Below are 25,348 nucleotides of genomic sequence, written 5' to 3' on the forward strand. Positions count from 1 at the left end.
CCGGGACGGCACGGCACACGTGATACACACGCTCCTGCATTTCCGGTTTTAGCCAAGTTGTGATACGTGCAGCTGTCCACCAGATGAAATGGCTGAGCACTTACGAGGATGGTGTGTGTGCCCATCCCCTCAGCTGGGGAGAAACGCTTCCTGGATTCCGACGCAGCTCCCAGTAAACGTGTTTGAAAAGAGGCATTTTGGAAAAAGACAAATCCAAGTTCAAGGCAGATGGAAAGTGGTTTATCTCAGTTCTGTGGCTGAGGAAGAAGTGATGAAGCTGCGACTCAGCTTTGGCCGGGGCAGGAGTTTCTTCAACCGTGGAAGAAGTATAACTGCTTCTGAGAACATTCCTGCTGTGAGTCAAGAGGATTAAGGAGCCAGGGGCCAAGAGTAATCTTGGGGATCCAGCTGTGGTCAGCGCCTCTGACACGGGGAGCGGGGGGCGTTTCGGGACACGCGGCTCTTGTCTCTCCCCATCCACGCCTCCGGCACCTCCTCTGTGCCGTCACTGTCACCTCCCGGCCAGCGTAGGCTTGTGGGGAGCAGGGGAAGGAGAGAAAAGAGAAAGCGGGGAAGGGACGGCCCCATCCTGCGCCCCTTGGGATCCCGGGATCCCGTCTCTCCACCCACTGCCCCAGCATCAGTGCTGCTCATGGGGCTGAGGGAGGAGGCGAGAGGAGAGGTGACGCCCACCCCGCCTTGGCTCTCCGCGCCCCTCAGCCCATCGCCGCAGCCCTGGCCCCCCCCTAGGCAGCACTGACACGTGCTCTGGATACGCCCCTGGTTCAAAGTGAGCCGCACACACGCGGTGGGCTTCAAGGAGGTTCCCCCCTTCGCTGAGCCGTGGCTCCTGGAAACCTGCAAGCTGGCGAGGCTGACGGCTGCTGGGAGGGCCCGGGGAGGGTGGACCCGCCCTGCTCGCCATCAGTGTGAGGACAGAGGCAGCTAGTATCCCCTTGGCCAAGTCCCGCCCCAGCCGGGTGTCTCACCTGCTCTACAGGTGGAGCCACATTTCAAACCGCGTGGACTCTGAACAGGATGTTCTGTGATCTCCCAGGACCCAAACACCATCACCATGAAACCTCTGTAGGGAATGTTCCCCAAGTCCCAAATAACCAACTTCCGGGGGCCTTTGGAAGAGGACCTTTCCCCAAGCAAGGTGCATGCTCCTGTGGGGGAGGGGGGTGGGGGTGACTTGCCCCTCACGGGCTCCACCAGGAGGAAACTCTTGTGAGGAGGCGGGACTTGAGACCACCGTGGGCTTGTCCGTCCATCACCTATTCGTGCCACGCAGTTTTTATTTTTATACCTTATTGGCATTTTAAATGTAAACAATCTTCCGTGTGCCCTATAACTGTTAAACCACAGGTAGGATGCCCAGTTAGCCACTGTTAAGAGTCTGGTGTTTGGTGTGACTCCTTCCAGAGTCTCTGTACTTTCTTTCTCCGTCGCTGAGCCGATTCTCCGTCTGTGACCCTGTAACTTGCCGTGTCTCCCTAACGAGGTGTTGTAGGCAACCCTCCACGTCAGTACTTGCTCATCATCTCCATCTTTTTGACAACTGAATGACACACCACAGTTCAGCTGATGTGTCACCCAGCCCCGGCAGAGAGGGGCCCGAATATTTCTTAGCCATTCAAATGGCAGCATTCACGTCCTTTCAACGTGTACTTGACCGTGGAACGTAGGATCTGTGAGGGCAGAGCGTTCTTGTCTGATTCACTCTTTTGTCCTTTTTTTTAATTTATTTTTTTACTTTTGGGTGCATTGGGTCTTTGTTGCAGTGCGCAGGCTTCTCATTGCGGTGGCTTCTCTTGTTGTGGAGCACAAGCTCTAGGCGCGCAGGCTTCAGTAGTTGTGGCACACGGGCTCAGTAGTTGTGGCTCGCAGGCTCAATAGTTGTGGCGCTCGGGCTTAGTTGCTCCACAGCACGTGGGATCTTCCCGGGCCGGGGCTCAAACCCGTGCATTGGCAGGCGGACTCTTAACCACTGCACCACCAGGGAAGCCCTGATTCACTCTTATATCACCAGAACCCAACCACACTGAGCACTGAGTGTAAAACGTGTTGAATGAATGAACGAGTGACATGTGAAGGTATCCCTGTGTAAGATAACCAAAAGAGTTAACACTTTCGTTCCTAGGTTCACGTGCTGAGACAAAGGATTTTACATTTGAATCAGTGCTGCTAGGTTGCTTTCCCATAGGTGATGGCAATCCGTACTCCCACTAGCAATACCTGTGAGACGCTGAGTCCCTGTGCCTCATAGCATTCATGTTACCAGGTTCTAAATTTGGGTAAAAAAATAGCCTCTTTCTCTTCCCTGGTGGCGCAGTGGTTGAGAGTCCGCCTGCCGATGCAGGGAACACGGGTTCGTGCCCCGGTCCGGGAAGATCCCACATGCCGCGGAGCGGCTGGGCCCGTGAGCCATGGCCGCTGAGCCTGCGCGTCCGGAGCCTGTGCTCTACAACGGAAGAGGCCACAGCAGTGAGAGACCCGCGTACCGCAAACAAAACAAAACAAACAAACAAAAAAACAGCCTCTTTCTTGAGGTCCCTCTTTTTATTTTTATTAACTGTTATCAATGATTGCCTGTTCCTATTCTTTGCCTATTTTCCATTGACTTGTCTCCCCCCGACCTTTGCCAGAGGTCCTTGTATGTCAGGGACGGTGACCCTTACTCTGTCTTTCCTATCACCAGTATCCTCTCCCCACCCGCTGTGGGTCTCATGACTACCGGTGGTGACATCACTGAGGTGCCAGTGCATTTTCGACCGAGTTATTGACACCATCCTCTCTTGTGCACTTGGGGGATGCAGTCTCCAGGAGCTCAAAGCAAAAGAGGGAGAGCCTCCTGCATCAGTCAGGTGTCAGGACAGACCAGGACAATTCTGTGCCATCCCAGCTTCATTCAACATGTTTATTTTAACCAAATACGCACATTATAGAGGAGGTCCGTTGTTTAAATGATATATTTAAAGTATTTAGAATTCTTCTGAACGAGAAAGCTCAGACCTGCCAAAGAAATTCATTTTAAAAAGACCTAATTCACTGAATTCTAATTCAGCCCAAGTGCTTCTCTCTCGAACCAGCTGTACATGAACATCTTCGACAGCATCTTACAGTGGAACTGCCTTCTCTCTTGCAGGACTCCCTACAAAGTGAGACCTGTGGCCATCAAGCAGCTCTCTGGTAAGGCCTTGCTATCATTTTTTAAATTAAAAGAAAACAAAAAGCTCCAGGCTGCACCTGTAATTGAATATGTATGAGTTAGGCATTGAATCTGAAGCCCAGTACTGTTACAGAATCTAAAGCCGTGTACTGCTGCAGAGACAGCCATACTCTGCCCTCCAAAAACCCCCAGGATGCCCAGCCCCACCCCCTCCCACCCGGTCCTGACGACTTAGCAGACACTGGGTGACACCCCACTCTTGTCTCCCTGGGCCCAGTATCTGTCCTGACTGTTCAGACTGTGAGGCAAAAAGGCCAGCCCCCAGGATGCCTCATACAGTCAGTGGTGTTTTTTTCTTAAAATCCCATTTCCTTTTGAGTCTTTGATCGCTCTTATTTATGTATGATTTATGCATAATAAAATGCTCCCATTTAAGTGTATATTTTGATAAATCTTGAAAGTTCTATACAACCTTGTTAACTACCACCAAAACCAAGACTGGGAACATTTACATCACCTAAAAAAGTTCTCTTGTGTTCTCTCCCGCTTAACCCCTGTCCCTCAGCTCCTGGACTCTGTCAGCCACCAGCCGCTCTTTGACACCATAGATTAGATTTGTCTTTTTGAGAGTTTCATAGAAAATGAAATTATGTAACATGTGTACTCTTTTTTTTTGACTCGACCTAATGTTTTTGAGACTCGTCCATGTGTTGTGTGTATCAGCGATTCTTTCCTTTTTATTGGTGAGTAACGTTCCAGGTATGGCTGGACCACAGTTTGTTTATCCATTCACCTGTTGAAGGACATCTGGGTTATTTCAGGTTGGGGACTTTTATGAATAAAGCAGCTGTGAGCATCCAAGTACAAGCATTTACAGGGACATATATTTTTATTTCCCTTGGAGTCAATGGGATTGAATGGGATTGGTGGATCACATGGTTAAGTGTATATTTCACTTTATAAAAGGTACTGCCAGGTAATTTCCCGGCACATCTTGCATCCCCACCCATAATGTACGAGAGTTCCCGTTGCTTCACAGCCTCAGCAGCACTTGACGTTGTCAGTCCTTTTTGTGGTAATCAGTTCTGTTGGGTGTGGAGTGGTACTGCATTTGGTTTTAATTTGGTTTCCCTAGTGATTAATGATGGTGAGTATCTTTAAAGTATTTACTGGCCATTCTTAAACCTTCTTTTATGAAGTGTTTGTTCAAATCTTTTCTGATTTGTTGGTTGTGGTGGTGGTGGGTAGTTTTCCTTCTTACTCTTGAATTGAAAGCATTCCTGGTATATTTGGGATACACACCTTTTGCCAGGTAGATATTATAAATATTTTCTCCTGGTCTGCAACTTGCTTCTTCATTTTCTTATGAGTGTCTTTCAATAACCAGAATTAAATTTTGATTAGGCCCAATTTACCAGTTGTTCTTTTATGGTTTGTACTTTTTGTGGCCAAAGAAATCTTATTTTATCCCATAGTTGTGAAGTTTTCTCCTCTGTTTTCTTCTACAAGTTTTATAGTTTTAGCTTTTGCATTTAGGTCAGTGGTCCATTTTGAGTTAATTTTTGGGTATGGCCTGAGGCAAAAGTTGAGGTTTATTTTTCTTTTTAAAATTTAATATTAATTTAATTTTAATTTTTTCAAAATTGATGTCTACAGAATAGAATTTTGATGCCACCCATACTGCGCTGGATGGTGTGTGAGTGAGGCCCTGATGTTTCTGTGTCTCAGGGTCTCATCTTTCAAGTGACAACGTTTACATAGGAGCACTGGTTGCTTTAAATATTTTTATGCCTGAGTAGCTCTTTATGAAAACTCTTAATTCAGTTCTTTTGATAGTAGATGTTAGAATAAAATCTGAGTTCTAACTTTTTTTTGTATGAAAATAACTTCTTTAAAAATAAATTTATTTATTTATTTTTGACTGTGTTGGGTCTTTGTTGATGTGCACAGGCTTTCTCTAGTTGCAGCGAGCAGGGGCTACTCTTCGTTGCGGTGCGCGGGCTTCTCATTGCGGTGGCTTCTGTTGTTGCAGAGCACGAGCTCTAGGCACGTGGGCTTCAGTAGCTGTGGCACACAGGCTCAGTAGTTGTGGCATGTGGGCTCTAGAGCGCAGGCTCAGTAGTTGTGGCGCATGGGCTTAGTTGCTCCGCGGCACGTGGGATCTTCCCGGACCAGGGCTCGAGCCCGTGTCCCCTGCACTGGCAGGCAGATTCTTAACCCCTGTGCCACCAGGGAAGCGCAATAACTTTTTATTAACATGTAAAGCGCTTATCAAGCCCTTGACTTAACAATAAACTTTTTATTATTGTTTTTTGTTGTCGTTATTAACTAGATCCTCGACTTTATTCAGACTTCACTAGTTTTTTTTCCTGAAGTCCCTTTCCTGATCCAGGATCCAATCCACACTTAGTCATTATGCCTTCCAGTCTTCTCTGGTCTGACAGTGTCTTGGACGCTCCTTGTTTGTCATGACCTTGGCGGTCTTTAAGAGTCTGTAGAATGCCCTTCAGTCTAGGCTTGTCTGATGCTTTTCTCATGACCAGCCTGGGGATGTGGGTTTTTGGAAAGAATACAAGGAGGCCACAGTACCCACATGATCACTGGCTTCTTCGCCATAAGGTCACTATTTTCCCCTTTCCTTGCTCGATTCTTTGGAAGCAAGTCCCTAAGTATAGCCCACCTTCAAGGGAGGGAGAAAAGAATTGAGGTTCATTTTGTTAGATATCCATTTGTTCCAGCACCATTTGTTGAAAAAAACGATCCTTCCCCCCCATTGAATTTTCATGGCACCTTTGTCAAAAATCAATGGACCAGGTGGCTTCCCTGGTGGCGCAGTGGTGGAGAGTCCGCCTGCCGATGCAGGGGACACGGGTTCGTGCCCCGGTCCGGGAAGATCCCACGTGCCGCGGAGCGGCTGGGCCCGTGAGCCATGGCCGCTGAGCCTGCGCGTCCAGAGCCTGTGCTCAGCAACGGGAGAGGCCACAGCGGTGAGAAGCCCGCGTACCGAAAAAAAAAAAAAGAAGTATATTATCTAATTTTCAAATATTTGGGTATTTTCCAGTTATCTTTCCGTCACTGATTTCTGTTCATTCCATTGTGACTATGTAACGTAAGTCTTTTTTGATTTATTGAGATACATGGTGTATCTTGGTGACTGGTCCATGTACACATAAAAAAGAACGTGTACTGTCGTTACTGGATGAAAGGTTCTATACATGTCAGTTAGGTCAAGTGAGTCAATAGTGTAGCTCACGTTTTCTGTATCTTTACGTATGTTTTGTCTGCTCGCTCTATTGATTACTGAAGGATGACTATTAAAATACGTAACTCTGTTGTGGATGTGTTGTTTCAGTTCTCAGTTCTCTCAGGTTTTGCTTCATGCCTTTCAATTTCTGTTATTGGACACATACTTATTTAGGATTGTTGTGTCTTCGTGATGGATCAACCCCTTTATTCCTATGAAAATTTGCCCTTTATCCTTGGTACTATTCCTTGTTCTCAAGTCTTCTTTATCTCATGTTACTATAACCACTCCAGCTTGCTTATACTTAGTGCTCCTATGCTATTATCCCTTTCCATCTTTTTACTTTTAATGTCTTTATATTTGAAGTGGATTTTTTATAGGTGGCATTATCAATTCTGGCAAATTAAGCTTTTTAATTAAGTTTTTAAGCCATTTACATTAAATGTAATTATTGATATGGTTGGGTTTAAATCTACTATCTTGTTAATCATTTTCTATTTTTCTCATTATTCTTTTCGATATTTTCCACTCTTTCTACATCTTTTGGATACCGAGCATTTTTTAATTCCTTTTTTTTTTTTTTTTTTTTTGCGGTACGTGGGCCTCTCGCTGCTGTGGCCTCTCCCATTGCGGAGCACAGGCTCCGGACGTGCAGGCTCAGCGGCCATGGCTCACGGGCCCAGCCACTCCGTGGCATGTGGGATCTTCCCGGACCGGGGCACGAACCCGTGTCCCCTGCATCGGCAGGTGGACTCTCAACCACTGCGCCACCAGGGAAGCCCCTTAATTCCATTTTTTTTCCTCTACTCTTGATTTATGAAGTGTACTTCTTTGTCTTATCTCTTTGTGGCTGCTCTTGGTGTTCCAGTATGTACCAGCGACTCATCACAGCCTGCCTTTCAGGTCCATTACCCCACTTCACCATAATGCAAGACTCTCAGAATAGCATGATTCCATCTCTCCTGCCTCATTCTTTGTGCTTTACGTCACACATTTTACTCTTACATATGTTTTAAACCCCATGGTACACTGTTATCATCTTTTGCTTTTGACACTTATATTTTTTTCTTCGTGTTTCTGTATATTCATGTTTGCCTCTTTGTTATGTTGTGGACCATCTGGATTTTGTTTTCTTCCATTAAAGAGCATAGGCTCTGTCCTGGCAGACAGTTAAGCTACTTACAAATCAGTTTGATGCCTTTGAGACCTGTCTTTTAGCTTTGCTAGGACGGTTCTAGAGAACCCCTACTCCAGGGAGAGTTCCGTCCTGCAGCTGAAGCACCGTCCCTGTGGGGCCTCCACTGACGTCCTGGTGACCACCAAGCATTCCTGACTCCAGCTCTTTGGAGCTCAGACATTTGGAAATGAGGTTTGAGGTTGCTGGGGGCAGGTCATGTGGGACCTTGAAGGTCCATGAGGAGCTGGTGCCTTGATTCCCATGTGGGAAGGGCAGGGGAGGTGGTGAGGAGTGATCAGATCCTGGTGTGTTCTGAAGGAAGAACCAGGCTTATTTCCTGACTGAATGGAAGTGAGATATAGAAGAAAGAGCAGTCGGAGAAGCATCGGAGGTCTGGCCTGAGCCACAGAAAGGATGGAACAGCAGCCCTGTGAGGGTGTGAGCTGAGGGTGACGTGGGCTCAGGGCGGTGGGGGTGGGGGAGGGGGCGAGGTTTGCCTGTTGGACGTCAATGTTGGGTAGATGGGTCTAGGGGAGCCATCACACCTGAGCTGGGGATGTGACAGTGTGACACTGGACTGTCGGTGTGGGTGGTGTTTGCAGCCATGGGCCTGATGAGCTCCCCAGCCAGGGAGGGACCGAGGACTGAGCCCTAAGACGCCACACTGGGGGACAGCATTCCCTGGGATGGCCGCTGACGACTTGACACCATCCAGAAGAGGGTCCCTTTGAAGAACAAAGGGGAAGAAAACAAGCCGAGCAGGTGGACGGGACAGGGATGAGCCTCCGGAGAGGAAGACGGGGGCCGTGGCAGCGTGATCAGATGTTTGCACAGTCCTTGCTAGAGGAAGAAGAAAGAGGATTTTGTGTGACTCTCTGCCCTTTGGGAATTGCTCGTAGGAGTCTTTAACTCTTTGAGCTTCTCTCTCTGGAAATAGCCTTCCGTCTCCCATCCATCAACACCTGGCCTGGCTTCCTGGAGCCTCTCGGCCTTCGCCCCCGCTCAGTAACCGGTCCTGGCCATGCAGCCCTGAGTCAGGGCCTGTAAGGAGGCCCACCGGCCCTGCGGTCGCCAGGCCGCATTCACGATGGCGGGAAAAACAACCTCACGAGAGGACTCAGGAACCTTGTGTCCGGACGTACGTGCGGCTGCCAGGGCCCGTGGGCCTGGCCTCTCCTGGGAGCCCCGCCGTCTTTGCTGATCCTCTGAACCACACGTGTCAATAAACGCCCCTAGCGGTCCTGGTGGGGCCGGACAGTGCAGAAATGCCCCAGTCGTCCTGTTTTGCTGTTTCAATATTAGGAAACAGTGAAGAGAAGAGTATTGTGGAAAACATGACTTTTCATAGAAGAGAAGGACGGGCCAGTCCTGACCCAGCAACCACGTGTATAAGAAGGCCAGCCACCGTCCAGCTGCCGCTGTAAATGCAAAATACACACTGAGATTTGAAGACTCAGCACGGAGAAAAGGGATGTAAGCTAGCTCATGAGTAATGTTTATAGTTCATGTTTCCTTATCGAGATGTAATTCACACAGCATAAACCCCACCATTTTAAAGTGAACAAATTCAGTAGTTTGTAGTGTATTCACCTGGCTCTGCACCCGTCACCATTCTCTAATGCCAGGTTTCCACACCCGCAAAGGAAGCCCCATAGCTGCCAGCACCTACTCCCGTCCCCTCACCCTGTTCCCTGGCAACCACTTGTCTGCCTTCCGTCCCCGTGGATAGGCCTGTCGTGGACGTGTCGTGTAACAGACTACGTGGCCCTTTGTGCCTGGTTTCGTTCGCTTGGCCTGATGTAGGCAGGGTTCCTCTGTGTTGTAGCGAAGGTCAGCGCTCGTCCTGTTGTGTGGAAGAGCCACGTGGTGTTTTTCCACTCATCAGCTCATGGGCAGTTTGGGTGTTTCCACTTTTTGGCTAATGTAAATGATGCAGTTGTGAACAGGTGTGGGCAAGTTTTCCTAGGAATGATACATGTTGAAATGAGATATTTTTGAGATAAGTTGGGTTAGATAAAATATCTCAGTTAAAAAAACAAGAGCCCAGCTACCTTGGAGGAAGGGTCTAAGAAAAGAGCACATGCAGACTAAGGGCTTCCTTCTCTGAGTCCCCTGCCTGTGGACACCCTCTACACGGGAAGCTCTGAGGGCTGACGCCCCGAGAACCGTCCTCCTGCCAGAGAGGGAGCCGCGGGCAAGCGTTTGGCTTCCTTGCCCCTGGGTGGAGCGGTGGGGACAGTTTACGCATCGAATATGCAGTTGCCCAAAGGGACCCCAGAACAATCAGCCCAGATGCCCCTGCTCATCGGCTCACAGTTCCCTGCTTTTCCTCCGCTCCCCACGCCCCCCAGCTTTCCTGGGACCACCTCCACGTGCCCTGCTGGCGCCTGATTCCTTGTCTCCGGGTCGGCTTTGGAAGATCCAAACCTAAGAAGCAGGGACCGTCCAGCTGCCATCGTTCAGGTGTCAGTTGGGTGAAGTGGTCTCAGGAAAGCGACCGACCACGCTGCACCGCAGTTACCCTGCAGAGTAGGAATTAGGATACACGCCCGCATGGCTCTTACGAGGATAGATGAAGTAATTCGTACACAATGCTTAGCACGGTGTGTGCCACTTGGGGAGCGCTCGCTAAATGGTGCTATCATTTAAAATGCCCTAGAGGACACGTTTGCATGGCTGAAGCTGTGTCTGTCTGGAATTGCTGAATTTTCATGGAGCCAGGACTGCTTCCTAAGGTCTGAAACATGGAGGGCTGGCTCCCGTTCTCACTTGCCAGTGAAGTTAATGCTTGACATGTGAGCACAGGCATGGTGCTTAGGAGAAATAATAATGCTTCTTAATAATATTTTCTATTTTTAGTGCAGTTTCACTGCCCACAGCTTGGTCATCGAAGCCTTAGTCATCTTTTCTTGTATACTTTTGGGGAAAAAAAGGGTTCAGTGTATAAAACGAAAGCTCCTGTTCTCCCGTGAGGTCTCTCAGGGGCTTAGCGCACTTCTGCTTTCTTTAGCTTTAGGGAATTGCATGTTCACCTGCTCCTTGGGGTGGTTTAGGCGACAGCGGGAGCACTGAGCCCATCACTGTCAGGAAGGCGGGCGGCGAACGGTAATACCGGACACAGAATCGGCATGTGTTGACTACAGAATCTGGTCCAGTCGGCCCTTGGTGTCCGCGGTCCCACATCCACAGATGCGGAGGGCCGACTAAGGGTACCAAAATCATCAGCAGATTTTGCTGTCCTCGGGGGCAGGGGTCTTGGAACCAATCCCCTGCAGATACCGAGGACTGACCGTACCTCTGGGAAGCAAAACTTCAAACAGGAAGCAGACGCTCTCCGCCGCTAGGCGTCTGCAAAAACCAGGCACACACATGTCCGCGTCCCCTCTAACTGTGCGGTGAGATGCACAGACATAAAGGGTACCATCTGATGAACTTCCATAAAAGAGCACACGCGTGTAGCCACCACACCAGTCGAGACAAAGAACGCTTCCATGGCCCCAGAAAAATTCCCTTGTGCTTGTCTTCAAATCTGTTCCCACGCACCATGAGAAACCACCGCTTCTTTTGCCACAGGCAGATTGCTTTTTCCTGTTCTTAAATTTCATGAGAATGGAATCACACAGAGTGAGCTCTTTTGTGTCTGCATTCTCTCGCTCAGGATCATGTTTTCAAGATTCACGCATGCCGTTTATTTACTTTGTATCGCTGGGTGGTATTCTATTTCATGAGCACTCCACCACTGGTCATTAATTCTCCTGTGGATGGACACTTCCAGTTTGGGGCTAAGCTACGGTAAGCATTGTGCGCGTCTTATTACGGGCATGTTTGTCAGTTATCTTGGGCAGTACCTAGGAGTGATGTTGCTGGTTCGTATGCCCAGCTGTCTTCCCAGGTGGCTGTACCATTTATGTTCCCACCAGTAATGTACGAGTGATCCCGTTGTCACATCCAACCCAACACTAGGCATTCTCAGTGTGTTTAATTTTAGGCACTCAAGTAGGCGTAGAATCATATTTCACTATGGTTTAAATTTACATTTCTCGGATGACTTAATAACTGTTGAGCGTGGTTTCCTGTGCTTATTGGGTACTTGAATATCTTACCTCGTGAAGTGTCTGTTCCAAGTATTTTTGTGCAGTCTTTAGACTGTTGTATTAGTGTTTATCAGTGGTTTATAAGAAACCATATATTCTGGATATAATCCATTTGTGAGATGTATATATAGCAAGTATCTTTCCCCGTTTGTGACTTACCTTTTTCATTTTCTTAAAGGGGTCATTTGATGAGCAGAAGTTTTTAACTTGATGAAGTTAATTGAACAAGTCTTCTTTTATGTGTAGTACTTTCTGTGTCTTCTTTAAGAATCCTTTCTCTACCACAAGGTCATGAAGATACATTTTCAGGAAATTTAGGGTTATAGCTGTTATATTTCAATCTGTGATCCATTTCAAATTAATCTTGTGTATGGTGTGAGGTAGGAGTTGATGGTCTTTTTTTTTTTTTTTCCATACACGTACCCAGTTGTCACAGTATCCCTTGTTAAAAAAGAGTTTCCTTTTCCATTGAACCGCTTTGGCATGTTTATTGAAAATTAATTGACTCTATATGTGTGAGTCCCTTTCTGGACTCTATGTTCTGTTTCATAGATCTGTTTGTCTGTCCTGACACCAAGACCACACTGGCTTAATTGCTAGAGCTTGGAATCCGGTAATCTTCCACATTTGTACTTCTTTTTCAGTTGTTTTGGTTCTATGGGTCCTTTTCTTTTCCCTACAAATGTTAGAATAAAGAATCAACTTGTTAATTTCTTTCAAAAAGGCTTCTCTACTTGAACTGGGATTGCATTCAGTATATAGATTAATTTGGGACTAATAAAATCTAAGCAATATTGAGCCTTCCAACCATGAGCATGATACATCCCTCCACTCAGCAACGCTTATAGCTTTCAGAATAGAGGTCCTGCATATCTTTTGTTAAATCTGTTCCTCAGCATTCTCTGTTTTCTGGTGTTATTGTAAATGGGATCCTCACGTAATTTTCCATTTGTTTGCTCCTCATTTACGACAGACATTTGTGTGTTGACATAGTACCTTGTGACATTGCTTATTAATTCATGGGTTAGTTCTGGTAGTTGTTTCATAGAATCTTAGGATTTTCCACAGAGACAATCATATCTTCTAAAAATAAAGACAGTTTTACTTTCTACATTCCAGTCTTTTTGGATTTTATTTCTTTTACTTGTCTTGTTGCATTGGTTGAAACTGCAATACAATTAAATAAGACTGAGAGCAGACATCCTTACCTCATTCCAACCTCAGGGGAAATGCATTCACTCTTTCACCATTGGGTGTGACGTGAGCTGCAGGTTTTTTTGTAGGTGCTCTCTGTCAGATTGAGGATGCCCTCTTCTCCCAGTTCACAAAGAGGTTTTTTTTGTCAAATCTTCTGTGTTAAATTTTATCAGAGGTTCTTTGTGCATCGACTGAAATGGGTTGAGGGAGTTTCCTTTTATTCTTAGTTTTCTAATGTTTTTTTCCATCATAAATAGGTGTTAGGTTTTTGTCATGTGTTCTTTCTGCATCTACTGGGATAACATATGATTTTTCTCCTTTATTCTGTTAAGGCAGTGAATTATACCAACTAATTTTCAAATGTTAAAACAACTTTGCATTTCTGGGATAACCCCACTTGTATTCCCAGGAAGTGTTCCTAGGAAAATACTTAGGAATAAATTTAACAAAGGGTATATAGGACCTTTACCCTGATGTAGGATGTAGTCCCTTTTTATATATTGCTAGATTTTATTTTTTAATAATATGTTAAGGAGTTTTGTGTCCATGCTCATGTAGGATGTTGGCTTATAACTTTTTTCTTGTAATGTCTTTGTCATGCTTTGATTGTGGGGTTATGGTGGCCTTATAAAACATATTGGGGCATTTACTTTCTTCTCTGTTTTCTGAAAGATTTTGTGTAATTTTGGTGTTATTTCTTCCTATATTCATTTACATGTAATGTATTTCTTGATATGCTTGAGGTTAGATCTACCATGTTGCCATTTGTTTTTTTATTGATCTTGGGTTCGGTTTCCTGGTTCCTCCTCTTCTGCCTTCTCTTGGGTTCATTGGATAAACTCTTGTATTCTATTTTATTTCTTCTGTTGACTCTTTTTTTTGTTAATGGAAGAAATTAGCTCTTTTTTTAAAGTCTTTATTGAATTTGTTATAATATTGCTCCTGCTTTATGTTTTGGTTTTTTGGCCACGAGGCATGTGGGATCTTAGTTTCCCGACCAGGGATCAAACCCATACCCGGTGCACTGGAAGGCGGAGTCTCAACCACTGGGCCGCCAGGGAAGTCCCTCTTCTATTGACTCTTTACCTCTGCTTTTTGCATTATTTTTAGTTGGTTGTTATATTTCACCATGCATCCTTAATCTTTTTTTTTAATTGCAGGCTTTATTTGTTGGAGATCAATAAAAACACAAAATTGAGTGAAAAGTACAGAGTTCCCACATATTCCCTCCTTATACACTCACTCAGTCTCTCCCACCATCTGCATCCTGCCTCAGAGCTTTACATGTGTCCCAGTCAGCCAACACTGACACGTCATTGTCGACCAAAGTCCATAGTTTACGTCAGGGTTCACTCTTTGTGTTATACAGTCTGTGGGTTTTCGGATGCATAAAGACCTGCATCCACCACTACAGGGTCATACAGAGTAGCTTCTCTGCCCTAAAAATCCTCTGTGCTCCACCTGTTCATCCATCCCTCCCCCTAGACCCCTGGCAACCACGGATCTTTTTACTGTCTCCATAGGGGTGCCTTTTCCAGAATGTCCGTAGTTGGAATCATACAGTCTTCAGCCTTTTCAGATTGGCTTCCTTCACTAGGTACTATACATTTCAGGTTCCTCTATGCCTTTTCATAGCTTCATAGCTCATTTCTTCTGAGGGCTGATTTATTCCTTCCCCTATTGAAGGAAGTCTTGGGGTGCTTCAAAGTTTTGGCAGTTATGAACAGAGCTGCTATAAACATTTGTGGGAAAGTTTTGCGTGGACGTAACTTTTCAGCTCCTTTGGGTAACTGCCCAGGAGTGCAGTTGCTGAATCATACATTTAATTTTGTAAGAAACCACCAAACTGGGTCCTCCCCGGCGGTCCAGTGGTAGAGAAGCCGCCTTCCAATGCAGGGGACACGGGTTCGATCCCTGGTCGGGGAACTAAGATCCCACACGCCACAACTACTGAGCTCACGCACCTCAACTAGAGAGCCTGTGTGCTGCCAACTACAGAGCCCACGCGCTCTGGAGCCCCCATGCCACAACTAGAGAAGAGAAAACCCACACACCACAACTAGAGAGAAGCCCACGCGCCGCAACGAAAGATCGTTCGTGCCGCAACTAAGACCCAATGCAACCTAAATAAATAAATATTTTTTAAAGGTTTTAAAAAGAAAACAAGGAACCACCAAAATACCTTCCAAAATGGCTGCTCCATTCTGCATCCCCACCAGCAGTGATGAGAGTTCCTGTGGCTCCACAGCCTCGCCAGCATTTGGTGATGTCAGTGTTTTGGATTTTTGCCATTCGAATAGGTGTGGAGTGGTATCTCATTATGGTTTCAATTTGCAATTCACTAACGATGTTCAGCATCGTTTCATGTTTATTTGACATCTGTGTATCTTTTTTTTTCTCAAAGTGTCTTTTCAGATCTTTGCCCATTTTTAAATCATCCTTAACTTTTTAGCCTAGTTAAAATTAACATTGTGTCACTTCACATAAAAAGTAAGGACTTTGCAGCAGTAAAATTCCTCCCCACAACCTTTGAGCTATTGCTGCAATACACTTTATTTATTTTTTATTTTTATTTTTTTGCGGTACGCGGGCCTCTCACTGTTGTGGCCTCTCCCGTTGCGGAGCACAGGCTCCGGACGCGCAGGCTCAGCGGCCATGGCTCATGGGCGCAGCCGCTCCGCGGCATGTGGGATCCTCCCGGACCGGGGCACGAACCCGCGTCCCCTGCGTCGCCAGGCGGACTCTCAACCACTGCACCACCAGGGAAGCCCTGCAATACACTTTACATCTATGCTTCACACTGAATGTTTGCGTCCCCCCCGCCAAAAAAAATTCACATGCTGGGATCCTAACTGCCAATGTGATGGCATTTGGAGGTGGGGCCTTTGAATGGTGAGTAGGTCATGAGAGCAGATCCCTCATGAATGGGATTAGGGCCCTAATAAAAGAGACCCCAGAGAGCTCCCTCGCTCCTTCTGCCCTGTGAAGACACTGAAAAGACGGCCATCTATGTACCAGGCAGTGGCTCTCACCATACCCCGACTCTGCTGGCGCTCTGATCTTGGACGTCCAGCCTCCAGAGTTGTGAGAAGTAAATTTCTGTTGTTTACAAGCCACCGAGTCTCTGGTAGTCTCAGAGCAGGTGGAGCAGCTAAGATCATCTACACCCAGTATAAACTCCATAATACAGTATTAAAAGTTTTACTTTAAACAGCCAGCTGTCTTTGGAAGAAATAATGAAAAGAAACTTAAAGATAACTTTTTTGTAGTTGCCTACCTATTTGCCATCTCTGGTGCTTTTTTTTTTTTTCCTGTAGATTCCAACTCCTGAGTGGTGTTGTAGCCCTTCAGCCTGAAAATTTTCTTTTTTCTCCGAGCACCTCTTGAAGCGCAGAACAACTAGTGACTAATTCCCTCAGCTGTTGCTTCTCTGAACATGTCTCTGTTTGCCCTTGTTTGGAAACATATTTCAGGGTGTAGAATGCTGCATTCAGAGCTTTGTTTTTGTTTTTTTAGATGTTGGGGGTAGGAGTTTATTAATTTATTCATTTATTTTTGTTGTGTTGGGTCTTCGTTTCTGTGCGAGGGCTTTCTCTAGTTGTGGCAAGCGGGGGCCACTCTTCATCGCGGTGCGCGGGCCTCTCACTATCGTGGCCTCTCTTGTTGCGGAGCACAGGCTCCAGACGCGCAGGCTCAGTAGTTGTGGCTCACGGGCCTAGTTGCTCCGCGGCATGTGAGATCCTCCCAGACCAGGGCTCGAACCCGTGTCCCCTGCATTAGCAGGCAGATTCTCAACCACTGCGCCACCAGGGAAGCCCCTGTTTTTGTTTTTTAAAAGAGGTCTAAAGATGTCCTTTTTTTTTTTTTTTTTTTTCCTGGCTTCCATTGTTTCTGCTGAGAAGTCAGCTTTTATGGTCTCTTTCCCCTGCGAATGAATCATATCATCCCCTTCTATCCTTCTGGATGCTTTCAAGGTGTTTTTCCTTTATATCTGGGCTTCAGCACTTTGACCATGTCGTGCCCTGGTTTTCTTTCTGTTTATCCTGTTTGGTGTCCTTTGTTGAGCTTCCATGGTATATAAATGTGTTTTCATCAGATTTGTAAAATTTTCCACTATTATTTCACTACGTGTATTTTATGCACCATTCTCACGCCTTTCCTTCTGAGACTAATTACACGCATGTTAGAAAGTTTGCTCTTATCCCTCGTGTGACGGGCTCTGTTGTTTTTTTAAGATCTTTTTCTTTTTGCTCTTCAGATTGGAGAATTCCTAATGATCTGCCCTCAATTCCCCTGACCCTGCTGCTCACTCCAAACTGCTATAAACCCATCTGTGAATTTTTTGTTTCAGATACACTTTTAACTTCAACAGTTTCATTCTGTTCTTATTCATGGATTCCTCTTTTAAGATCCCCTGTCTGTTTACTACTTACTAACATCTTTTTTCTTTAGTTTTTGGATATACTTACATTTGCCACATAAAAGGCAATTATAGGGACATGCTCATTTCAACTTCTATGTCATCTGGGGTTTTTTGTTTTTAGTTTATCTTGTGCAGCCTCTGCAATTGTGCGACATTAACGTCCACAGATGGTTCTCAAAAAGGGTTCAGTCTCTTAATAGAGCTTTACAGGAGCCCTTCTGTCGTGTGAACCACCTTCGATCATCTTACTGGATCGGAGTTGATCCTGACAGAATTCTCCCTGACGCCGGTCTTCTGGGGTCATGTGACACACCGTCAAAGCCCAGACGCAGTGAACCGGGCTTGACTCCCTTTGGTTTCACCGTAATTAAACGTTCCCACAGAGTGTCCCCTCACCGAGACATTCAAGGTTATCACATAATGGACAAAGTCCCTCCAGCTTGTACAGTCAATCAGGTGCTGGATCTCAGATTCAGATTCCTCTGAGGGCATCCTCAAGAGAATGTCACACCCGTGTCCTCCTCCCTGAAAAGTCCACCCCCTGACCACACCATGGAGGAGGGGTGGCTCTCAGGGAGGAGGCCAGTGTGCAGAACATCTTTGCCCCCTGGGCTCCATGCGACACTGCCCATCTTTGCAGTCCTACGTGGGAACATGCCTGGTGGGGGGCAGGGGGCAAGGTGGGCTTGGCCGGGTCGTGCCATGGCTTTCTCCCTGCAGCCACTTCGAGCTCTTAGGAGGCTTACATGATCAACATGGGCAAACCACTCAGGACAGTGCCTGGAACCTAGAAAGTGCTCCATGAAGATTGTTTTGGTTGTTGCGATCCATAGAACAATAAAGAAAAATTGCATTGCTAGCTGTCCCAGAAGCTTCTCCCTCCGAGGCATTTGTCTCAAAACTAAGCCTACGCGGAAAGGAGGGCATAGGGAGGAATTGTATCCAACACCTGAGATCAGACTCAACTATGCACAGTACAAATCCCAGCTCCAAAAGCGAAAGGGGAAAAGAAAACAACCCACCCCCTGCCGTAGAGGTCCGGCGAGTCTGCAGTGATCCTGCGAGGACTCGGCCGAGACAGTTACGGGACATTCTCTAAATGTCAGATGTGGTCGCCAGCGCCCTTTGGTCCATTTTGCTTTCTTTGTCGCATCTGAGTGGCTAACAGGAGGCGAAAGCATCTAGTCAAAGTCACACCGTGGGTCACCTGGGACGTCCCTTTGGCCGCTGATAAACAAGGGTGATTTCTCGACAGGACGGACCGTGGAAAGGGCACCTGTTCCTTTAAGGAGCGAGGCCAGGTCACCGTTAATCATATCATTTTATTGTGCTCCTGGTTGTAAAGGAAGCGTCCTCCTTCTGCACGTCTACTTTATGACATCCATAAACAGTGAATTGCCGGTGACTGTACCCAGGGCTAGAACATCGTCTCTGGCTGGCGGGGCCCGGAGAGCCAAAGTGGGGCAGAGGTGAATTCCCCCACTTCTTTCCTGGAGAGGGGCAGTGCCACCTCCCAGAAGGAGGGGCAGGAGGAGACAGAGAGGGAGTCCCCTCTAGGCCCTTCCTACCCACAGCCCTGGAAATAAACGCACCTCCAATCTTCAGGGCCTTGGGGTGTCTCTTTGGGCCAAGTAATGGGGGTGATTTTCCGTAATGCAAAGCAAAACACCCCTTTCTGAAGGGATATCCATTAAAAAAAAAAAAAAAGCTTTGGGCTTCCCTGGTGGCGCAGTGGTTGGGAGTCCGCCAGCCGGTGCGGGGGACGTGGGTTCGTGCCCCGGTCCGGGAGGATCCCGCGTGCCGCGGAGCGGCTGGGCCCGTGAGCCATGGCCACTGGGCACGTGCGTCTGGAGCCTGTGCTCTGCAATGGGAGAGGCCGCAGCAGTGAGAGGCCGGCGTACCGCAAAAAAAAAAAGAGCTTTGGGAGGGTGTCTGTTAAGTATGTATTTTTTGAAGGGTGCTCAGGGCCTCAGGCGAGGTAGGTAAGGTCGGACAGGTCACACGTCATGCTAACAGGATGGAGACACAACAGCAATGCTGTGCAACAGTTGCAGACGTATCAGGAGAGACTGGGACCCACCGTGGACTCCAGGCGGTCCACTCGTCGCACCACTGGGGGCTGGGGTTCAGGTGCCCGTGCCGGTGTGGGGCCAGCATATGACCAGGGCTGCGTTTGCTTCCATTTGCACCGAGGGAGGAAGGTATGCGTGCCAGCCAGCTCAGGTGAGCAGAGGATGGAGGAATGGCCATGGCTGTCATTGTCTCGTCCAGCACGGGGTGGGAAGAGAGGTGCCCATCAGCTGGCTGGCCTGGCCAATCAGGGCATCACCTTCAAGGTGACCTTCAGGAATGAGGGGGCCGGGCTGTCCTGTCGATCAGTTAAACCAGATCTTTATGTCCTTCTGTGCTGCAGAGACTCAGGATTTGTCTGAAACACGTAAACAGTTCCTGGAAGGGCTGGGAGAGGTGCAGGCGGGTTCCTCGAAGCGTCTGCAGCAGGCCAGCGCGGAGTCGGGCAGCAGCCGCCGGCATCGGGGAAGGGCAGGGCGGGGCTGAGGGGGTGGGTGCTGTCCTGCCAGCCCACGGGCTGCATCCTGCCCACAAACCCCAGTAGGTGGCTCTGCACCCGTCTGCACGGGGTGGGCTGCTCCGGACCCCTCGGTTCTGTTCCAGCGGAAGCTCCTGGGGCCTCCCTGGTGCAGATCCACGGCCAGAATCCGGACTGATCTAGCAGCATCCTTAAAACAGGACTCGGATCCTGCCAGTCTCCAAGATTGTCCTGGAACTAAATTAAACGCTTCTGTGATGTGTGGGAGACCCTGCCAGCCCCAGCATTTACCCATCGGGGCCCGTCACCTGAGAGGCCAGCCAGATAAGGCCCCCAGAATATCTAGGCTAGGCCCATCCAGGTGGAAGCAGGGAAAAGCAGCCCAGACCTGAAGAGGCTGATGAGAAGCCTACGGAGAACTCTGTGCTTACGACGGACCATTTGGCCTTTATTAAATCTTTTGCTTTTATGAAAGCTGTGGGTGCCTAGGAGTAAATCACAGCGAGCTTGGAGCAGTGTCCCGGATGTTCGCTAGCGCGTGCTAGGTTCAGGGACACTTCTGATGGTACGTCAGCTGTTCTCATGGAGCAGAGTTTTCTCTGGAGAGCACGTGAGTCACCCATGACTCGGCTGGCTCCCCCTCAGCCTCCATCCTGTGGACCAGCAACCATTCTGCTCTGACTCCCACTCTTATAGTCATAGTTCCTGTCTCCCAATTTTCTCAAAAATTTCGAGATCCAGAGAAACCCCAAAGGCCCAATCACGTCCAACCCTGAATTGCCAGCATCCCTGGCTGTGGCTGGTTACTCTTAAAGCTATTTTAAAACTTGCAAAGCAAAAACACTTGAATATGCTTCGATTTTTTTAATTCGATATATGCCACGTAGCATCTAGGAAATAGATGGGTTTCCCACATGCTGTCAGACTTTTCTGATAGGGCGTGGTTTGGCCACCAAGGTTGGGCATGACTAATATTTGCGACTGAAAAGTGCTTCTTGCCCCCAGGTCCAGGGGTTCAGGGCTGTCTGAGGCTTCTAGGGGAACGAAGAGCACCTTCGGGACAGTGCAGGAAAGATGTGGCTGCTTCTCAGCCTGGACCTGGTTCCCCCCAGAGCTCTGCCTGTCACCCCAGGGACAGTGCATGCACTGGGGAAGACACTCAAAGCAAGAGAAGGCTGCCAGCGACCCTCAGTGATGTAATGACAGCTGCTGTGGCTGTTGGCAACCCTTAGTGATGTAATAACAACACCTGTGTCTGTTGGTGACGCTTAGTGATGTAATAACAACACCTGTGGCTGTCAGGGACCCTTAGTGATGTAATAACAACACCCGTGGATGTCAGGGACCCCCCCCCAGTGATGTAATAACAATACCTGTGTCTGTTGGTGACCCCTAGTGATGTAATAACAACATCTGTGGGTGTCAGGGACCCTTAGTGATGTAATAACAACACCTGTGGATGTCAGGGACCCCCCCCCCCGTGATGTAATAACAACACCTGTGGGTGTCAGGGACGCTTAGTGATGTAATAACAACACCTGTGGGTGTCAGGGACCCTTAGTGATGTAATAGCAACACCTGTGGGTGTCAGGGACCCTTAGTGATGTAATAACAACACCTGTGGGTGTCAGGGACCCTTAGTGATGTAATAACAACACCTGTGGGTGTCAGGGACCCTAGTGATGTAATAACACTTTTAACGTAATAGCAACAGCCAACAGCCAACATCGGAGCGCTTGCCACGGGCTAGGCGCTGCCCTGAGTACTTTACACACATTAAGTCAATTAATTTTAAATTCGGAACTCCCCTGGGAGGAAACAGTGGCCCGCGACAGGAATGCCAGTGCTCTGGGGTGCAGGGGCTGGGGGGTGGCGGGAGGCACCCACTTCCTGATCAGGCTCTGTTTATGGTTGTGTGGGTGTGGTTGGCAGCTCAGGGCGAAATTACATACATGGCAGTGGCGTGAGCACTGCAGCCTGGGCAGTGGCGCCCTGAGGCTTTCTTGCCGCCAGCTCACCTCTGTGCCTGTGCCCTTTCGGAGGACATCGGATTTGTTGTCACGGGTGGCACATGGGCTGAGGTGTAGCTAGTACGTGGACCGGAATACGAGTGTCCACACCTTGGACTGAGCTGGGAGCAGGAAGGTATGGGATGAAGTGGCGAGAAGCGTTATTACTGCTGGGGCAGTGATAAATTTCGGCATCAAAATCCTATAATGCTCAAAGGAGCCCACCTCAAAAGTCCAAGGGAAAATTCCCCCTTAACTTTTTCTTTCCATTCTATCTATTGAATTTTTAGTAAACCGTTTAAAATGATTATAGAGTCACATACAGTTGTAAGAAAAAAGGCGGAGAGACCCAGGCACACTTTACCCTTTCTCCCCCAGTGGTAACATCTTTCAAACTGTAGTAAGATATCACCCCTGGGCTGTTGACACTGATGCAGTCCAGATACAGAGCATTCCATCCCCCCAACGCACGAGCCCTCCTTTTATAGCCTCCCCCAGATCCCTCCCTTCTATTCCCCACCCGTCCTTAACCCCTGGCACTCGCTAATCCGTTCTCCATCTTTATATACTTCTGTCGTTTCAAGAATGTTCTATAAATGCATTCATCCAGTGGGTGAGTTTGGGGGTTGACTCTATTCCCTCAGCATAATTCTCCGGAAATGCATCCAGGTTGGTACGTGTATCACAAGTTCAATCCTTTTTATTACTGGGTAATATTTCATGGTGTGGCCGGAATGCAGTCTGCTTACCCTTTCACCTACTGAAGGGCATCTGGGTTGTCTCTGGTTTGGAGCAATTAAAAATAAAAGCTGCTCTGAACATCATGTACCAGCTTTTGTGTGAACATAACTTGTCATTCCTGCCCCAGAGGGCCATTGCTAGGTCAGACATACAGTACTTACATGTTTAGTTTTTTTAAGGAATTGCCAAACCATTTTCCAGAGTAGCTGTACCGTTTTACATTCCCACCAGCGATGTGTGAGTAATCCAGTTTCTCCACATCTTTTCCAGCATTTGGGGTTGTCACTTTTTTTTTTATTTTAGCTTTTTTGATAAGTGTGCAGTGATATTTCAGTGTGGTTCTAATTTGCATTTCCCAGTGACTCATGTAGCTCAGTAACTTGTCATGTGCTTGTCATCCATCTATATATTCTCTCAGTAAAATGTCTGCTCGTGTGTTCTGCCCATTTTCAAATTGGGCTGTTCTGTTTTTCACTGTAGAGTTTTGACAGTTCTTTTCATCGTCTATATTCAAGTCTTTGTCAGATACGTGGTTTGCAAATATCTTTTTCCCAGACTATAGCTTTTCATCCTCTTAACAGGATTCTTCTCAGAGGAAAAGTTTTACTTTTGATGAAGCCCAGTTTATCAATTTTCCCTTTTATGGACTGTGTTTTTGGTGTGAAATCAGAACTCTCTGCCTAGCCCAAGAACCTGAACATTTTCCCCTATTTTTTTTCCTAAAAGTTTTATAGTTTTCGATTTTACATCCAGGGTCCACTTTGCATTAAGTTTTATGTAAACAGTGAGGTTTAATTCGAGGCTTATTTTTGTGCCTGTGAAAGTTCAGTTGCTCCAGCCCCATTCATTGGAAAAACAGTCTTTCCACCATTGAATTGCTTTCGCTCATTGGTCAAGGATCAGTTGGGCGTGTTTGTGTGGGTATCCTTCTGGGTCCTCTGTTCTGTTATCTGTGTCTAACATTCCACGAATGTCACGGTCTTGATTATTAGCTACGTGATAGGTCTTAAAGTCAGATAGACTGATTTGTCCCATTTTATCTTCTTTTTCAAGATTGTTTTAGCTCTCCTGGTTCCTTTGCATTTTCATGGGAATGTTAGAATAATCTTGTCTATTTCTACAAAAAGTCTGGGTGGGGTTTTGATAGGAATTGTGCTAATCTGGGGAGAAATGACATCTTTACTATGTTGAGTCTTTCGAACCATGAAAATGGTAGGTCTCGCCATTTATATATCTTTTTTTATTTCTTTCAGCACACAGCTTCTGCATACGTTTTGTTATATTTACACTTAAGCTGTTTGAGCTTTTCTAAGTGTTTGTAAATGGTGTTGTGACTGTAATCTCAGAGTCTCCATGGTCGTCACTAGTATATAATCAATTTTGTATATTTATCTTGTATCCTGTGACTTGCTGAACTCACTTATCGGTTTTACTTTTATATCTTGCTGAATTCTCTTGCTAATATTTTGTTAAGGGTTTTTGCTTCCGCATTAACGAGGGATATTGATTTGTAGTTTTCTTTTTTGTTGTTGTCTTTGTTGAATTTAGTATCGGGTTAATACTAGCTTCATAAAATGAATCGGGAAGTGTACCCTCCTCTTCTGTTTCCTAGAAGAAATTGGTCAGAATTGTATTAGTTCTTCTTTAAATGTTTGGTAGAATTCTCCAGTGAAACCATTTGCACCGGGAATTTCCATGGGGGGAGTTTTTTAATTAGAAATTCAGTTTCCTGAATAGACACAGGCTCTTCAGATTACCTAGTTCATATTGGACGAGTGTACTAGTTCACACTTTTCTAGGAATTGGTCCATTTTCATCTAGGATGTCAAAGTTATGTGTTTAGAGTTGTTTGTGGTTGTTCCCTTGTTATCCTATTGATGTCTGCAGGGTCTGTAGTGCTGTCCCCCTTTTCATTCCAAATATTGGTGATCTGTGTTTCTTAGTCTTGCCAGGGATTTGTCAGTTTATTGATATTTTTACATAACCGGCCCTTTGTTTCATTGGTTTTCTGCTTGTTTTTCTGTTTCTGTTCCATAGATTTCTGCTTTTTATTATCTCCTTCCTTCTGCTATTGCTTTAGGTTTATTTCGCTCTTCTTTTTTTAGGTTCTTAGATTATTGTGTTGAGGGTTTTCCTCTCTGCTAATGCAAGCATGTAGTGCTATAAATATTCCTCTCAGCGCTGCTTTAGTTGTGTCCCACAGCTAAATTTTGATGTGTTGTATTTTCATTTTCATTCAGTTCAATGTCTGTTTTTAGGTCCCTTGAGACTTCCTCTTTGACCCATGTATTACTTAGAAGTGTGTTGTTTAGCTTCACAGTGTTTGGAGATTTTCCTGCTATCTTTCTGTTACTGATTTCTAGTTTGATTCTCTTAAAGGTCAGAGACCATACTCTATATGGTTGCAGTTCCTTTACGTTTGTTGCGGGTTTTTGTGTGTGTGTGTGGACAGCATATGGTCTATTTTGGTATACACTTTGTAGGCACCTGAAAAGAATATGTGTTCTGCAGTCGTTGACAGACTTTTTTTTTTAAACATATTTTTATTTAAATTTATTTATTTATTTATTTTTGGCTGCATTGGGTCTTCGTTGCTGCTTGTGGGCTTTTCTCTAGTTGCAGCGAGCAGGCTTCTCATTACAGTGGCTTCTCTCGTTGTGGAGCACGGGCTCTAGGTGCATGGGCTTCAGTAGTTGTGGCGCACGGGCTCAGTAGTTGTGGCTTGCAGGCTCTAGAGCGCAGG

The 25,348-nt window shown here is 46.7% G+C and overlaps 1 protein-coding gene across 1 annotated transcript in view; it reads left to right on the top strand.

Annotated features, from left to right (window-relative positions):
• The window catches only part of PDE9A (phosphodiesterase 9A), a 125,232-nt gene that overhangs the window by 40,525 nt on the left and 59,359 nt on the right, over window positions 1–25,348 (top strand). The window contains exon 4 of the mRNA XM_065875924.1: window positions 3,149–3,192. Coding sequence (XP_065731996.1) covers window positions 3,149–3,192 — 44 coding nt within the window. The remainder of the gene's footprint in view (window positions 1–3,148; window positions 3,193–25,348) is intronic.

This window comes from Phocoena phocoena, chromosome 4 (assembly GCF_963924675.1).
Source record: "Phocoena phocoena chromosome 4, mPhoPho1.1, whole genome shotgun sequence".
Taxonomy (NCBI): domain Eukaryota; kingdom Metazoa; phylum Chordata; class Mammalia; order Artiodactyla; family Phocoenidae; genus Phocoena; species Phocoena phocoena.